Raw genomic sequence first — 18,478 nt, forward strand, 5'->3', positions numbered from 1 at the left:
CAGTGAAAACTCATCTGCCTTGCAGATGCCGTTCGGAGTCGGCATAAAACATGTAGGTCCCGTCCGGCCTATTTGTAGGGAAAAATGAAGAGGAGCACGACGCAAATTGGAAGAGAAGCTCGGCCTTAGATCTCTTCGGAGGTTATCGCGCCTTACATTTATTTTTTTTATTTATCTTCTTTTGACAATCCCTACTCCAGTGAAATGAAAGACATAAAATCAGCTGATGAGATGAGCCAAACATATAGTTCAGCCATGCGCAACTGACGTTGAAATCTACTCAATAAACACACTTTACAAGGTTGTATTTGCAGTTTGAAACAATTTATTACGCAATTTTTTTTAAATTGGCAATTTATTATTACAATTTATTATATGATAAATTGCGTAATAAATTGCCCAAATAGTATAAATTGCCAATTTGGTGTGTGTTTGAACCTAGTATTAATCACTGGAAACGGTCGGTAAGGCAGTGCAAAATAAAAATTTATAATTTTTATGAACGTACTTTTTAACCAAAATTCAAATGTCAAATTTCAAAAAGAAAAATATTGATTTTTCATTTTTTTTTTTGTTATTTTTGTTATATTTATTGATTTTTGTTATATTTACAATCTGCAGATATGCATGCTTTGGATGGGCATAGACTAAGAAGGGTTCATAGTAGGAGTTCCCAAGATAGCAATACATGAAACTGCATCTGATTCAACTTGTAGGGCCTTTTTCGCCGACCGTATTGGATCACATCTTGAGGGAATCCGCCTCTATCTAGGGTAAAATGAAGCGACTTACATTAAGCATGTCACTATTTATTACATATTTTTGGGCAGTAAGTGACCATTTCTGAAATATTTGTGCAGGCTTTGATCCACATTCGTTTTGGTTTCACTGCAAAAACTCAACTAATTGGCACCGTATTTACCAATCGATTGCCACACCTACCACATAACTAACCATCGCGGCCTTGGCTATATGTTAACTACTATATTTGTATGCAGATGCGCATTTCACAGAAAATTTAAAAGTGAAAAACAAAATTGAAGAAAAATCAAACATTTTGTTTATTTTTAAAACTTGACTTTTCAATTTAGGTTGAAAAACATGATTCATGAATCATGGTTGAAAAGTATGCTCAGAAAAAATCTGATTTTTTTCTTTTGCACTGCCTGCCGACAGTTTCTATTTATTTAGGTTTTTTGTGTATTTAGGTAGCAATTTAGGCAAACTCGCACACAGCCTGTAAATGCAAATAAATGGATCTTGTCCATTCAATTTAAGTAAATCGCGTAAATCGTGAAAACGCATCAAAAATACCAAATTTCCCGTATTGTTATTATTTTCTGAGCAGAAATAAACAATTTAGGTTTTCAAATCAACTTGAAGAGCTTTGACAGCTTTTTCCTAAATTATTGCAGTGCTGGAAAGTTCCAGTGGAATATTAGTTTAGGTACCTAAAATTTAGGCGAACTCGCACCCAGCCTAAATGTCATTATTGATCCTTATGATCTTTATATTTCCGTTTGAGCTCTGAAGTGGTTTTAATATTGTTTTATCTGTGAAACGAGCGACTACTACAGAGCTCTAAACGACATGACAAGCAGGGCTGCAAACTGGTTCATAAACCAAATCACCCACTTTCTTGAAACCTTGAACCAAACCCCGAACCGAGCCGAATTTATTTTTAAATTCAAATACCGAACCAAAAACCACAAAAAAAATGGTTCGGTTTGGTTCAAAACAAAACTGAATGTGTGCAAAGAGCTAGTAGACGTTTGTTTTACGACCAAACTGCTTCTGTATCTAAGGCTGGGAGCGAGACGCGTTGATACAAGAGCGCAGGATACGAGCACACTGCTATCACCACCTCTATCTTGGCTCTTAGATTCCCATCGAAGCGCAGGTACGGGATACAGTACTTGTTGTAGGACACCCCGAAGGTTTTGGGGAGTGTTATCGATGTTGATGGTCCTTTGCCGGATATAGTAGATCCGGTCCATTCCGTTAACAAGCACCATTAAGGCACTAGCCCGACCATCTCGGGAACATTTTAGTATGACCACATGAAACCTAGGCCATACCGCCCGCCCACCCCCTTCACCCATGAGGAACTTGTGGTCACCAGAGCCTCGGCTGCTAAAGAAACAGGATTCGCCTCGGGTAGGTGAGGTTGACAATTGGTTTGGAGAATTTATAAATTGCGCTGGCAACCCCTTGAAAGGGTTGCGCTACACAACCCCTTGCATCAGTTTGGTATTTTAGTCGATTCTTGCGACAGGCATACCAGCCGCGGGTATATTCTAAGCCCTCCCTTGGGGGTACGTGCTGCGCTCCTGGCGCTTAACAGAGTTTACACAGCATGCCAGTACTTAACTTTAACACTTAAGGTTTAATATGCCCCTGGTATATTTTAAGCCCCCTAACCCGCATGGAGGGAGGATGCAGTAGTCTGTTCGTCCAATGTTTGATGGCGCTATAGTGCTATGAGACTTTGGGTCTCATTACATTTGTTAACACTACGTTCTTCGCCACCAGGTTTACAGGTGGGAGTGTAATCTTCCTGCAATTTAACATGCAGCCGATCCATCATGCTGAGGCTTGACGTACTTCGATGAAATTAAGAACATCCATGATAGTTCGTTTAAAGACATTTTTAGAGGCAATGTCATCCTGTATCAGAAAAGAAAGTCAATATCAAGGTACCTTAGTAACAACGCTCATCTGATTGTAACATTTGCCATTAGATATCACAGTAGTAATTTACCACTTACTATAAATGGGTTGAACCGGTTTTGGATCTAGCCCAGAACAACCTGTCCGATGCAACCATCCCTTGCACGTGACACACTGACAAGAGTATGACCGTCTTAAAAATATTCTTTTCCGGCAAACGCAGCAAAACCAGTTCTCAGGGTTCGATACCTTCCCGGAGCAGGAGAGTATGACGCAGTCCCGCTGCGAGGAGCTGCTGGGAGGATGACAATTTGTGGGAGGGACACTACAAATTAAATGGGGTTACACTGAAATGGCAGTCCTTGGTCGGGAAAAAACCCGAGTCGCTCCGGTACATAGAGCCGACTGCCCTGGGAAGCGATATCTCTCCTATCGCCAGTAGCCAAGACGCTTGAAGTCATTTTGCTCCCTACTTCAAAGCAAATTTGCAACTAGCCTGTCATCAGCATGGCATTAGAAAACTTCATAGCACAACCACCGTGCTGAATGCCATTAGCACTCAGATAAATTGCGGTTTAAATCAAAACCCCCATCACAGAACAGTGCTCGTTGCGCTAGACCTATCAAAAACTTTTGAACGGTCAACCATGGTACGTTACTGCAAGACCTGGAAGGGTCTACCCATCCCCCATGTCTTAAAAGGTGAACCGCAAATTATCTGGGTGGCCGGGAGGGGGTCCCACAGGGTGGTGTCCCATCCCCACTTTTGTTTAACTTCTACATATCAAAGCTACCTTCGCCACCAGAAGGAGTTAGTATCGTTTCCTACCCCGATGACTGCACAATAATGGCCACAGGCCCAGGCCCACAGATCGATGAGCTTTGCAACAAAATAAACGGCTACCTCCCTGATCTCTCCAGTTTTTTCACTTCGCGAAACCTGACATTATCACCGACTAAATCATCGGCGACCTTATTTACAACATGGGCGTCCCAAATGTCGACCATTTTGAACATCCACGACAATGGCACTACGCTACCGACTGTCTTACACCCCAAAATCTTGGATGTGACTTCGATCAGGATCTGCATTTTGGTCAGCATGCAGCAGAAATTGTACAGAAAATCCAGAGTCGTAATAAAATCCTCAAATCCCTTGCTGGCAGTACTTGGGGAAAAGATAAAGAAACGCTCATTACCACTTAGAAAGCAATCGACCAGCCGATTGCATGCTACGCGTCCCCGATATGGTCGCGTATCTTAAAGACTACTTACTGGAAGAAGCTATAGGCCTGCCAAAATACTGCCCTCAGAACCGCCACGGGTTGTCTTCTTATGTCTCCAGAACACCATCTACATAATGAGGCGAGAATACTCCCCATCAGGGAGAGAAATGAAATGCTAACCAAACAGTTCCTGTTGAATACCCAGAAATCTGGGCATCCTATCAAACATCTGATTGATGAGCCAACACCGCCAGGGGCTTAAGGAGTCATCTCCATACGCATTATGAGGAAATACGGCACCTGAGAGCACAGCCGTATGAAGCCAAAAAACAAGCAGGTCTTCAGTGAACTCCGCAAAGAGGCGCCGGACCTCTATGTCAGGAATTGCCCGGTGAATCCTGTAAAGAACAATACCCCAAACTTGCAGAGGAAGAACGCACACTCCCTAGGGAAACGCGAGTCACTCTAGCTCAACTTCGATCTGGATACTGTAGCAGGTTAAACTCTTACCTATCTAGAATCAACCCCGACATACAAAATGTATGCCCTGCTTGCAATGTGTACCCAAATGACACCAACCATCTCTTCAATTGTAATGTGGAACCAACGCCCCTAACACCCCTCTCATTATGGTCCACCCCTGTCGAAACAGCAAGCTTCCTTCGACTCCCGTTAGAGGATACTGATGATCGGTCACACCTATTGGATGGGGCGAAGCACTGATACAACAACAACAACAACACCGATTCAAGTTTTGTCAAAGTGGTTCGAACCCCGAACCGAACAGCTCCGATCTTTGAGGCGGTTTTCTGCCCTGATTAAAAGGAACAAATTACATTACGGTGGCGTTATAAAAAGTCTTTGAAAAAAGAACGTGGACTACCACAGGGAGTAAAAAAAGACATTTTCTGGCCTTGAAGCATGCAAACAGTTTTTATGAGGTATAGAATTAACTTTTCCTGCACAAACGAAGATTGTAATCAGTAATAAGCGTCTGTAGGAAGCAAAAGTTAAGTACGAGGTTGATTAAGAAATATTGTGACGAATATTAGCAACACTAAGGGATACTATCATCTCTAAGCCGATGCTAAGCAGTGACTTGTATGCACATCAATAGATCAATCATAATGTCTACACATATGTACGTACATACAGCGGAGAAGAGACGCACAAACATATGCAGATATCTTATCTGAGATGCTCCCAAAAGCATGCAATTATAATTGTGGAAGTGTCGCTCACAAATACACGCGCATATGAGAGAATCTATAGAATCATGCATCTGTAGTTACAGCTGAGTAATTTTATAACTGATAACTAACTAGCAAGTTCTGGAAATAGAAAAGCCTAGAAATATGCAGCGAGGAAATCACAGAGTATAAAATGCAGCAGCAGCAGAGGCGCGACAATCAGTTTGATTTAAGACGCTATCTGGCGAGCAATAGTAATGTTATTGTGAAGAACTTTAATAAAGGCCATTTTGCATTATTGAATAGTGGAGTTATTTATTCAACTGTTTAGTGATTCGAATGTTAGCAGAAGATTGCAAATAAGGGGAATTGCAGTAAATTCGTTACAATTGGTGTCAGAAGAGGAATTGTTGTATAAATTCCGAAGATTGCGAATACAACTTGGACCTGGCAAAGTTGAGTGAGTTGAGGATCCAGCAACTGAAGAAGGAGTTGGAGAGCCGTGGATTGAATACAACCGGCAATAAGATCGAACTTCAAGCACGGCTACGAGAGGTAATGGATTCGCAAGGAATTGATGATTGATTTTATCCTGATGGGGACGAGACAACAACAAAAATTGAAGAGAAAAACGAAACATCGCAGGCAGTTACGAGCACAGACTTGAACATGATATTCGCTGCAATATCTGCCGATGTCAAAAATGTCATCACAAATATCCACAAATATGTCAGCACAGCTCGAAGTACAAAAGACAAATATAACATCTCAACTGGAAGAACAGAAGACATATATGACATTTCAGTTGGCTGAGCAGTTGAAAGCACAGGAGGCCCGCATATCCTCGCAGCTGGAGGCACAGGAGATAAGGGTATCATCGAAGACGGCCCAGGATACAAAAATTTTACAGTTTGAGAAAAAAATCGAGGCCGAGGTGGATGTTTTGAGAGGACGTATCGAGTTGCAACTAAATCGCCCAGCAGTTTCAACGAGTAATCCAAAGGTAAAAACACCATCCTTTGACGGTTCTGTTCCTTTCCAGGTCTTAAAGGTACAATTTGAGAAGACCGCAACAGTGAACAACTGGAATGCTGAAGATAAAGTTGCTGCATTGTTCGTAGCTTGAAAAGGACCAGCTGCGGAAATCTTACAGACCATCCCAGAGTACGAGCGGAACAACTACGAAACATTGATGAGCGCTCTAGAGAGACGTTACGGAAGCGAGCAGAGGAAACAGATCTACCAAATATAATTACAAAACTGCTACCAAAAATCTGACGAGACTTTGCAGGAGTTTGCTTCAGACATTGAAAGATTGGCTCATCTTGCAAATGCGGACGCACCTGTGGAATACACTGAAAGGGTAAGGATTCAGAGTTTTATAAATGGCATACGGGACGTCGAAACAAAGCGAGCTACATGCGCAAGCCCAAAGCAAACATTTGCTGAATCGGGATCACATGCTCTGATTCAGGAAACAGCGTCGCTTCTGTGTAAGCCAGTTTCCAAAGCACGTCGTGTGGAAGTATAAAGGCCAGAGTGGGTAGACGCAATTTTAGAAGCTTTAAAAGGAACGCAACAGAGGAATAATGGTGCAATCAAATGTTTCAAGTGCGGTAATCCAGGTCACATTGCTCGTCATTGCAGCACCGGTCCTGGTAGTTCCAACTTGGGTGACCGTAAACGCAAAGCTGGAGGAGATGAGCAAGAGAGTGCCAGATGTAAAGATCGAGAGCTAGATCCAGCTGTTGAATGTCCTGTGATATCTATCTCGCAAATTGGAAAAAAATCGAGCAGTCTTGCCGTCAAAGGAAAGCTGGAGCGTGTACTGACTGTAAATACGGGCGCATCTCACTCCTTAATCCGATCTGATTTGGTCAATAGGAGAGTAAAGCCATTACCTGGTGCAAGGTTGCGTACGGTCACAGGCGAGTATAACCAAGTCCAGGGAGAAGTAATATGTAAATTCTTAATTGGGGAGGTCATGGTTCTACACAAATTCATTGTGGCGGAGATTGTTGATGAAGTCATATTGGGAGTGGACTTCTTAGTTGACCATGACATCAGGATCGATATGCAGAGAAGGGTTATGCGTTATGAGAACCAGGATGTACCACTTAACTTTAGTTTGGAGGAAGGGTTCAGCAGTAATCGAGTACTGGTGGAGAAGACTCGACAAAGACCACGGAAGTCAACGGTAAAGGTTGATGGATCGAATGTGCCAAATAAAGCGAAATCAAGAGTACCTGCGAGAGAAACACTGGCATTGACAAAACTAAAGGGACGCACATAAACGAAGGAAAGAAATTCCCAGAAGGAATGCGAGGGTAGTTTCAAGCCAGGGCATACCACTGTTGTGAAACGTGGGAACGATACTGATTATGCGAAGCCAATCCGTCAAGCGCAAGCTCTGCGAAGTAGTTCATTGGCCAAACAACAGAGTGCGAGGGAACGATCCAGGATAATGAGTAGTAAGATGAAACGCAGGTACGATGAGAACAATAATTCGGAAGGTTTCTTGGAGGGAGATTTGGTACTGTTATACAACCCTCACCGGCGGAAAGGTGTTCCATCCAAATTTCGGTGCAGTTGGCAAGGCCCGTACAAAGTTGTGAAGAAGATCAGAGATACCATGTACCGCATACAAACCATTGGGAAACCACGAAATAGAAGAGTGGTACATTTGGAGATGCTAATGGCGTTTAGATCGAGAGATTTGTCTGATCGGGACGATCAGACTTATGTGGAGGGCAGTGTGACGAATATTAGCAACACTAAGGGATACTATCATCTCTAAGCCGATGCTAAGCAGTGACTTGTATGCATATCAATAGATCAATCATTATGTCTACACATATGTACGTACACGCAGCGGAGAAGAGAAGCACAAACACATGCAGATGCTCCCAAAAGTATGCAGTTATAATTGTGGAAGTGTCGCTCACAAATACACGAGCATATGAGAGAAGCTATAGAATCATGCATCTGTAGTTACAGCTGAGTAATTTTATAACTGATAACTAACTAGCAAGTTCTGGAAATAGAAAAGCCCAGAAATATGCAACGCGGAAATCACAGAGTATAAAAGGCAACAGTAGAGGCGTGACAATCAGTCTGATTTAAGACGCTATCTGGCGAGCAATAGTAGTGTTATTGTGAAGAACTTTAATAAAGGCCATGTTGCATTATTGAATAGTGGAGTTATTTGTTCAACAGTTTAGTGATTCGAACGTTAGCAGAAGATTGCAAATAAGGGGAATTGCAGTAAATTCGTTACAATATGTAGCGAATTTCAGGGCGCAAAGGTCCTCTTTAATTCTCCCTCTGTTTACATGTTCTTTGTACAGAGATTTCGTACGAGATCACCCTTCGTGAAATTTTCATATATATGTAAAACATTTTAACTCTTCAGCGCCCACCGAAATATAATTTTATTTGTACCACCAAAAAAATCAAATAATGCAAACCGATTTCGAGGATTTACTACAATGATCTAGGTCTTTCCAGAATTGGAATTAGTCCGCCTACAGTTTTCTGATTATTCACATCATAATTTTTTATTGAATAGTCTTAAACATTCTAAATTTTGTAGTTTTGTTTGAATTCAATTTCACCATTGAACATTAGAAGTATTACTTTGGGAATTCCTCAAGCCTAGCTTGGCGGTTGGGCATATTAAATTCATCTGAATGGCAAATGCCCGATAGTTATCAACATTTGGCTTAATATTATTTATAATTCCTACTTTCTGCTTTTCTAGGGCTACAACATGTCTGTACAGGGTATAAAGTGGAATGATTCTCCAACGGATCTTGAATATTCCAGACATTTACAATGTGATCCACTAAATACATTTGAAACATTCTACATAAATGTGAAACGTGTTAAAACTGAAATTTTCCATGAGAATAGCGACAAGTATACAATTTTGAGCGCCTATTATACTTTACATTTACGGCCGCCAGTATATCTCTGCAATGCATTGCCTATAAGTATAAGTGTATCCGTAGCTGGTTGCAGTGTGCGAAGTATAGATAGTGAGAATGTCGAAGGACATTTAGCGAATGCGATGCAAGAAGATATGTTGGATTATGGGGAAAAAGAAGTTGCGCCAGGCGATGTGTTACATTTGCCAACCGTTAAATTGAGTAGTAAATCGCGTGAAAATAAAAGCTATTTAGTAGTGAGGGTAAGATGCGATTTGTTTAATATATACAATCTACTTTCTACCAATTGCTTATTTCTTACAGCTAATACAATATTTGGAGAAAGATTGGTCATGTACAACAGAGGTATCTGAGGATCATCATGATATGGCTACTTGGCGTTTTAGCTCCTATGATTCTGAAGCGAAAATGGAAATGGATTTATGTGTGCGGTGAGCATATGAATTGTCAATCTTAAGTAAAAAAGAAAAATAATAATATTTATTTATAAGAGCTTTTTTGGTCGTTCAATTTAAAGCAAAAACATTAGTTTTTCTTTTTTTTTTTCTCCGACGCGTTTCGACACGTTATTGCGTCTTCTTCAGGGAGACTATTTATTTTGACAAGAAAACATAATTGGAAAATATTTTCTAAATTATAGTACATACATACCTTAACATAAATTGCAGACTGCGAACATAAACAAAATTTTTACATTTAAAAAACATCTAAACTCTATCCCAGCTGTTCATCAATTGTTGGTTATCACACATTTGCACGATGACCCCAGCGGGTTAGGGGATCAGAATATGCCCGCGTTGGTATGCCTGTCGTAAGAGGCGACTAAAATACCAGATTCAAGGGGCTGTGTAGGTTGCCAGCGCAATATATAGCTTCTCCAAACCCAATTGTCAACCTCACCTATCCGCGGCGAATCCTGTTTCACTAACAGACGAGGCTCTGACGACCTCAAGCTCCTCATGGAACTTGAGGGTGGGGAGGGGGGAATGACCTTCAGGTTTAATGTGGCCACATAAATCGTTTCCGAGATGGTCGGGCTAGCACCTTAATGGTGCGGTGGTACCGGAACGTACCGGATCTGTATCCGGCAAAGGACCATCACATCGATAACACTCCCCAAAACCTTCGGGGAGCAACCTTATCGCTACAACAACAGCAACAACACATTTGTACGCACAGCTGATATTATCTACATCCTCTTTGTAGTTCATTGCATTATTTATCTGCTGTTGGATTCGAAGCCCTTTCAACGTTAATCCTTTCTTTATTTTGCTTTCCACATTTATTATTCGTGCATTATCGAAATCAGCTGAGTGATCGAATTTGTTGATGTGCTGCGCCAAGGCTGTCGTCATCTTTCTATTTTTTGCGTCTGCTTTATGTTCGCCTATTCTCACTCCCAAAGCTCGCTTCGTTGTTCCTATATATATTTTATCCAGGGTTCGCCTTCCCTGCCATTAAAATTAATTTCATAAATATCGTTGTTTTGTTTTTCCTTTTTTGTTCTGTCTTTAGTTTTTGTAAATATTGTATTAAGTGTTTGATGTGGTCGATGAGCAAAAGCTACAGTGTTGTTGGGTATGTATGTGCCTAACGTTTTCATGTCTGTTAGTCCTGGTACATATGCTATGCCGATAAATATTTTCTTTTGGTTATCTGTTTCTGTGTTATGATTTGAATGTTTGCTATTGTTCATTTTTGTTGTGATCCATTTTTGTATTAGGGTGCTCGAAATTCCATTTTTATATAAAATGTTCTTGATTTTAACATTGTTTTCTTTTCTGAACTCCTGGTCGCTGAGATTATAAATTTTTTCAATCAGGTTCAACGCAGTGTTCCTTTTTTGAGTCCAGGGATGATTCGAGTTGAAATTAATCATCCTGGACGAAGCTACAGACTTGGCATACCAGTTTGTTTTTATGCCATTGTTGAATCTGTGGAGTTGAATATCCAAAAACGCCAACTTTTTATTTTCTTCTTCCTCACAAGTAAATTTGACTTTTGTATGTTGGTTATTGAGGGTTTTCAATATCATTTCTACGTCCGTTTTCTTAATTATAGCAAATGTGTCGTCTACATATTTTTTTATGTATTTTATACAGATTCCTTTTGATCTTAATTCAGCGATACTATCGTCTAGTATTTTGTCTAAGACAATGTCCGCTACAGTCGGGGATAGAGGATTTCCCATTGGCATTCCAAATATTTGTTGGTATATTATTTCGTCGCTAACAAAGTAGTTGTTGTCTCTCAAACAAAATTCTAGGACCGATAAAAATTGCTTCCTCGTAAGAGTTGTTTGGTTCTCTAGAGTTGGCCACTTTTGCATAATTGTTCGGATTGCTAAGTGGATTGGGATGTTCGTAAAAAGCGAAACGACCGAAACGATACCAGTATTTCGTCGTCTTCGATTCTAGTTTCTTTTAAATCTTTTTTCAGTTGTAACGAGTTTTTGATATTGTAATTTTCCGAGACAATATTCTTTAATATCTTTCCAATGAATTTAGCGAGTTTGTAGCATGGGACCTTAACTGGCGATGAAATGGGTCTAAGTGGAATGTTTTCCTTGTGAATTTTTGGTAGTCTTAAAATTGAACGGCTCAAAAAGCTCTTATAAATAAATAAACTCAACAATTCCATTGGTCTAATAAATACAATAAAAATAACAATAATTTTCCTAAATGCTAGTTTCGACAATCGCCAAGGTGCCTTACAAATTTCACTATACAGTCCATTCTGGATGATCAACAAAACTGGCTTAATGCTTAGCTATAAAACTGATGCAGAAACTGTTGATGTTCTCTATCATCCACCTGAGTATAATGGACCGATATTATTCTCGTTCCGTGAGAAATTCTTTTTTGCCAAAAAAGCAGCAACAATACGTGTAGATAATGGCGATTGGAGTAATAAAATACCCTTAGATGTTGCCGGTTCAATGGGTGCTGTAACATGTAAATCAAAAGATACACCATACCAGGTAAGTTTACGAAATAAATAAAAAAATATTGCTTTTGGATTACAATTTTCAATTTTATTTTTTTCATATTATTTCAGATAGGCGTACACAACCATTTAACCTATAATTCGCTCACAAAAATGATTACATTTATACCATTTTATATAGCAAGTAATAAATGTTTCTTTGAAATCGATTTACAAGAGCAAAGTAGACCGGGGGATCCATGGATAACGGTTTGTTAAGCGTAATAGGACTTGGTTGCATCTTCAATCACAACTGCAGTAACTCATTGAGTCCCTCGTATTTTTAAACTATGACTTGTGGAAATGTCCATTTTACCTAAGTTTACTCAAAGGCATTAATTTGATTTATCTATGATCATTCTTAGCTTAGTAATGAAATACTCCCTTTTTGCATTACTGTGCAGTGATTGAGGCTCTGAACAAGTTTATTCTGTTGAATGCTTTTTATGCGCATAATTATTTTTATACTCAGCGTGCTTTGCACATAGAGTATATTAACTTTGATTGGATAACGGTTGGTTGTACAGGTATAAAGGAATCGAGATAGATATAGACTTCCCTATATCAAAATCATCAGCGTCGAAAAAAAATTTGATTGAGCTATGTCCGTCCGTCCGTCCGTCTGTCCGTTAACACGATAACTTGAGTAAATATTGAGATATCTTCACCAAATTTGGTACACAAATTTATCGGCACCCAGAATAGATTGGTATTGAAAATGAGCGAAATCGGATGATACCCACGCCCACTTTTTATATATATAACATTTTGGAAAACACAAAAAACCTGATTATTTTGTAAATAATACACCTAGAATGTTGAAATTTGACGTGTGGGCTGATATTGACTTTTGATTAAAATTTGAAAAATTTTTTTAAAATGGGCGTGGCACCGCCCACTTGTGATAAAATCGATTTTACAAATATTATTAATCATAAATAAAAAATCGTTACACCCATCGTAACAAAATTCGGCAGAGAGGTTGCCTCTACTATAAGGAATGTCTTGAAGAAAAATTAACGAAATGGGTTAAGGACCACGCCCACTTTTATATAAAAGATTTTTAAAAGGGTCGTAGACTAGAATAATAAGCTATAACCTAGCAAAACATAGTTTTGAATCAATGACATTTCACTTATCAAGTCGTATTGTAAGAGGAAATAGCGAGACATTTTTTTAAACGGGCGGTGCCACGTGTTATGTAGAAAAGTAATTTATCTGAAATGAAATGTACAATTGAAGCTCACGCTGAGTATATAATGTTCGGTTACACCCGAACTTAGACACCTTTACTTGTTTTTTATTAACTTTCACTCAGGTACAACCCAGTTCATGCACACCACTCTGGCCTAAAGATGGTGCAGAATTAATGGTAATTGCTCGCGTACTCGGTCAATGCACTACGGCATTTAAGTACTCCGAAGCACAATGTACGCTTTTAAAACTGCCCGGAAACATGGTAATTATTTAACAAAAATTGTTACTTTTTAAATGCTTTACATTTATATTATTAATTGTAGTATGGTGGTATTAATGTGGATGTTCAAGCAACGGAAGGTGGTGTATATATAATATTTACCGAGTTCCATCCAGGTGACGCACCCGGCTTGATTATTAATCATACAAGTGTTCCAATGGTGTACCAAGAAAAAGATGTGAAAGACAATATTGTATTGCAACCACGTACGAAGCTGTTACATGCTTGGTCGCATCCATCTGGAGAAAATAGCATAACTTTTGATTGGGGCGAAAAAATAAGTGAGAAGAGCAAAACCAAAGCAGAGACAGATTTGAGACGGGATCAAATTGGTGAAATTAAGTAAAATCAATATGATATAAGGTCTTTTTATACATACTTCATGGTTCGTGGTTTAACTTAACAGGTTAGCAAATGGCGCAATAGCATATTGGGTAACATTTTTGGATGGCTTGCAGCGTGTATTACTTTTCACCGAAGATGTTCAAATTGCAAAAAAACTTGAAATTAGTGCAACAACCGAAACGATAACACAATCAGTTGAAGTACGAATTCATGGTATTGGCTTCTCGTTAATAAACAATGTAATTGGAACGACTATTTTGTACATGGGCATAGCGAGCTCAGGTGAGGATGAAAAAATTTAAATTACTCTAAGATATGAATGATTTTAGTCGCGTCATGATATCAATGATATATACTGATAAGGCTTGGTATAAAGGCTCATTCCCAACAAAATTTTAGATTAGAAAACGATTAGAAGACGAATCAAATTCTAATGTATTTCTCTAAGGTAGAACGAAGAATTGTCATAAAATTTCATAAAGAAAAATCCTGGGTAAGCTAATATACCCGCACCACAAAAAAATTGTGTGTTAGTAGACTTTGACTCTGAAAAAAACATGTATTTGCAATGGAGGGTACCGTCGCTGTATGAATGAAGTTTAGAGCCAGCAAGGCTCTCTCCGGGGTTGAAGTCCCGGGTGAACCACCATCAAAAATATAGAAAATAGTTCTTTTAATTAGAAACAAATTTTTTCTAGTCGCCCATGAAAAGCTTCTAAGTGAAAATTCATCTACCTTGTAGATGCCGTTAGGAGTCGGCATAAAATATGTAGGCCCATCCAGCCAATTTGTGGAGAAAATTAAAAGTAGCGCGATGCAAATTGGCAAGTGAAGCTCGGCTTAAATCTCTTCGGAGAAAAATCGCGTTAAGTATTTATATTTTTTATTTTATCGCAGCTCCTTCGTGGTCAATCTCTTATTTGACTGGCATAAAGTTGGTTTCAAGTTGTTCGCAATATACTGACGCCAGTCAGAAATCAGAGCATTTAAAATAATTCTCCACTTAATCTTGTGCTAACGCAGTGGAGGCATTCCCTACCATGCCGAGGAAATATTTTTTGAGCCGGAGTATCTTAATTCATTCGAATTATATCGACTGAACACCGTAGGCGCTGGCGCCCAACGTGGGGCGGAGAAAACAATCATACAATGGATGGGTGCATAAGACATATTCAGCCCTAATCTAAACAAAAATTCCGTGCGAGTTTTTCCCATCTCTCATTCCTCTTATTCTAAATAAAAATTACTTGTGAGTTTTTTCACTTCTCCCTTTCCTCCTATTCTGAACAATGTTCGGAAAAGCGGAAACCGGTTATGGGAGAAAAGTAGGTATTATGAATGTGAGGGAGAGGGAGATTTCACTGCCATTTCATAGGAGTTCTTCACTTGTTAAATTAAAGGGAATGCATCAAAATAGTTAAAGGAAATTGGTTCTTTTGAGAAAGAACACTTATTTGTAAAAATTTGTGCTAAAATATGTATGTACATTCTACCACAATATTCTCACTGTTAGTACAACAACAACAACCACAATATTCTTTATTTTAAGTCGAAAAGTATATCATAAGCAACAGAAGAGCTCTTGGTATATTTGATGCAGCCATGCAGAAATCGCGCAAGGATTTTTTAAGAAGGCTTAAATAGATTTTGGCATATGGCGAAAGGCGAACTCAAATCGGCTTGGCCGCCAGAAAATTGCTTTGCTGAATGAAAGCAGGCAACTCCGGCGGATTTGTGTTATCCCGCCGTCTTCGTGTTATCCCGCCGAGAACAAAATTCAGAGGGAATATTTAGAATTGGGCTGATTAGGTAACACTCTCAAAGCACGCGTTATCTTACCAATAAAGGCGGGAAAGATCAGCCATTTGTGCCACAAACACTGCTAATTGCACTCTGTTAACTTTTTTTGTTGTCGTTTCACGAATTAAATCTATATTTGTAAAGTGTTGACAAAAAAAAATGGTGGTAACAGATAGAGTGTAATATCTGGGTAAAGATAAAAAGTGTTATATTCAACCAAACTGATTTTAACCTGCATTTTCCGTATCCCCGAGCTTACACCTTTACATTTATTCTTGAATTTCGTTTATATCTTACGGATCAATTTCAGGAGTGATATGGGAGCAACAAAAGAATTCAAAGAACTTCAAACAGATGAATATCCATGAAACCGCAGAGGTGGAAGAACAATATCAGCAGTATTTGATTGATCGCAGTGTGAATCAAGTGAAAAAATACTATCTAGATAGAAAATACGAGGTAATATTTCACATACTTAAACCACAGCAAACATGTAACAAGCTTCTTACTATACATTTAGATTGATTTCGCAAATATGATATTAAAGAAGAATAAAGAACGTCAACTACATCGCACTTTCTATCCGGGTGTTTGGTTTAAAATGCGAACTTCACCTTATCAAATGCAACTTCACGTTAAAATCAATAAAATTCAAATTGACAATCAATTAAATGATTATATCTTCCCAGTTGTGCTTGCACCCATACCACCACCTAAAAGTGTTGCCACAACCACCGCGCTAAAGCCTTTCATCGAAATGAGCGTGGTGCAGTGGGTTGTGCCCAATTCCACAGTCAAACAATATAAATACGCCACAATGCTTATACAGGAATTCCATTTCAAAGTTGATTTAATATTCTTAACTGCGCTTGCGGACATGTTCGCTGCGAATGTGAGCGATGAGCAGGCAGCAAAACTTTTCAATGTAAATGTTGAATCAATCGAGCATCCATTATCTGATTTAGTAGCAACACATTCAGCACATGAACAAAAGAATTTCTATGATAATTTACATTTGGGTCCTATTAAAATACATGTCAGCTTCTCTATGGCTGGTTCGGATACAACCGCCTTGCCGGCCATATTGTCGACGTTAGTGCAAGGTGTTGGCGTAACGTTAACCGATGTTAATGATGTTGTTTTCCGTTTGGCTTTCTTTGAGCGTGAATATCAATTCTTTACACAGCAACAACTGACCTCAGAAATAGTTGCCCATTACACTGGACAAGCCTTAAAGCAATTGTATGTGCTCGTTTTAGGTTTGGATGTGCTTGGTAATCCTTACGGTTTAGTCGTGGGCTTAAAGAAAGGTGTTGAAGATTTATTCTATGAACCATTCCAGGTAAAATGCGAATATGCGCGTAAAAAAAGCACTAAATATTAATGTATGAATTTTTATTAATTATCACAGGGTGCTATACAAGGACCAGGTGAATTTGCTGAGGGTTTAGCGCTAGGCGTAAAATCACTATTTGGTCATACAGTGGGTGGTGCGGCAGGTGCTGTATCGAAGTGTGTAATATTTTATATCATTTCAAATAAGGATACATGTTAAATATTTTATTTTTACCTATTTACTTTATAAGAATAACCGGTGCGATGGGTAAAGGTTTAGCAGCACTGACATTCGATGAAGAGTATCAGAAGAAGCGTCGTCAACATATGAACAAAAAACCGCAAACATTTTCGGAGGGTATAGCACGCAGTGGCAAAAGTTTAGTGATGGTAAGTTTATGTGTCGAGTTCTATAATTTAAATTAGAGGTGTAATATCCCAAGAAACTGCGAAACGGCGTGTATCTTTGTGGTTCAATCAAGCCAATATTGTCATAAGAATTCGGATGAAATTCGGCACACAGATAGCCAATTGTCGGGAAGAATCTATTGGCTATATTTTTTTGAAAAAGAAGATCGGGGTCCCGCGCCTTTATATTTTACCTATTCGTACCTAGTAAATGGTTCATAGTAGATTAAGGTCTAAGCAGCCTTGATAAAGTGAGCAGTGGCAACCAAGCCACAAATCTTTTTATAAGTCGTTATAACTAAGACTCTATTTAATTTAAAGGAATGATATGCAAATGCAGTTTACGCTTCTGATGAAACTAAGACGCTCAGCGAAACTTCGAGGCGTAAGTTTAACTAGCACTGAAGCAACATAGTATTCAATAATTAGCCTAACATAGCACATGATATTTTATTTATGAGCTGTATAGACTGAGATCTAAGTCATTTTTAAAAAGTGAGCATTGGTACCTTAAAGTGAGCTGAGCTATCGCGTCACACTGGGACACTGGGGTTAAGCACTCGAAGCTCTTTCTGGTATTTAGGATTATTATACCCAGCTGTACTTGTACACAGGGTATTATAGCTTTGATTGGATAACGGTTGCTTGTACAGGTATAAAGGAATCGAGATAGATATAGACTTCCATATATCAAAATCATCAGTATCGAAAAAAAATTTGACTGAGCCATATCCGTCCGTCTGTCTGTCCGTTAACACGATAACTTGAGTAAATATTGAGATATGATGTTGAAAATGGGCGAAATCGGATGATAACCACATCCACTTTTTATATATATAACATTTTGGAAAACACAAAAAACCTGATAACTTAGTAAATAATACACCTAAAATGTTGAATTTTGATGTGTGGACTGATATTGAGACTCTTGATAAAAAGTTGAAAAAGATTTTTTAAATGGGCGTGGCGCCGCCCACTTGTGATAAAGTCAATTTTACAAATATTATCTAATATATCTAATCTAATTCTAATCTAATATATATTATAAATGGGAAAGTTTGGATGTTAACATGTTTGGATGTTTGGATGTTTAGA

The 18,478-nt window shown here is 38.8% G+C and overlaps 1 protein-coding gene across 1 annotated transcript in view; it reads left to right on the forward strand.

Moving 5' to 3' along the window:
- The window catches only part of Vps13 (vacuolar protein sorting 13C), a 108,753-nt gene that overhangs the window by 71,462 nt on the left and 18,813 nt on the right, over window positions 1-18,478 (forward strand). Inside the window, exons 23-33 of the mRNA XM_067774277.1 lie at window positions 8,847-9,275; window positions 9,337-9,464; window positions 11,722-12,013; window positions 12,091-12,228; window positions 13,337-13,477; window positions 13,539-13,837; window positions 13,902-14,122; window positions 15,951-16,099; window positions 16,161-16,982; window positions 17,052-17,152; window positions 17,227-17,365. Of these exons, the coding sequence (XP_067630378.1) occupies window positions 8,847-9,275; window positions 9,337-9,464; window positions 11,722-12,013; window positions 12,091-12,228; window positions 13,337-13,477; window positions 13,539-13,837; window positions 13,902-14,122; window positions 15,951-16,099; window positions 16,161-16,982; window positions 17,052-17,152; window positions 17,227-17,365 (2,859 nt within the window). The remainder of the gene's footprint in view (window positions 1-8,846; window positions 9,276-9,336; window positions 9,465-11,721; window positions 12,014-12,090; window positions 12,229-13,336; window positions 13,478-13,538; window positions 13,838-13,901; window positions 14,123-15,950; window positions 16,100-16,160; window positions 16,983-17,051; window positions 17,153-17,226; window positions 17,366-18,478) is intronic.

This window comes from Eurosta solidaginis, chromosome 3 (assembly GCF_040869045.1).
Source record: "Eurosta solidaginis isolate ZX-2024a chromosome 3, ASM4086904v1, whole genome shotgun sequence".
NCBI lineage: Eukaryota > Metazoa > Arthropoda > Insecta > Diptera > Tephritidae > Eurosta > Eurosta solidaginis.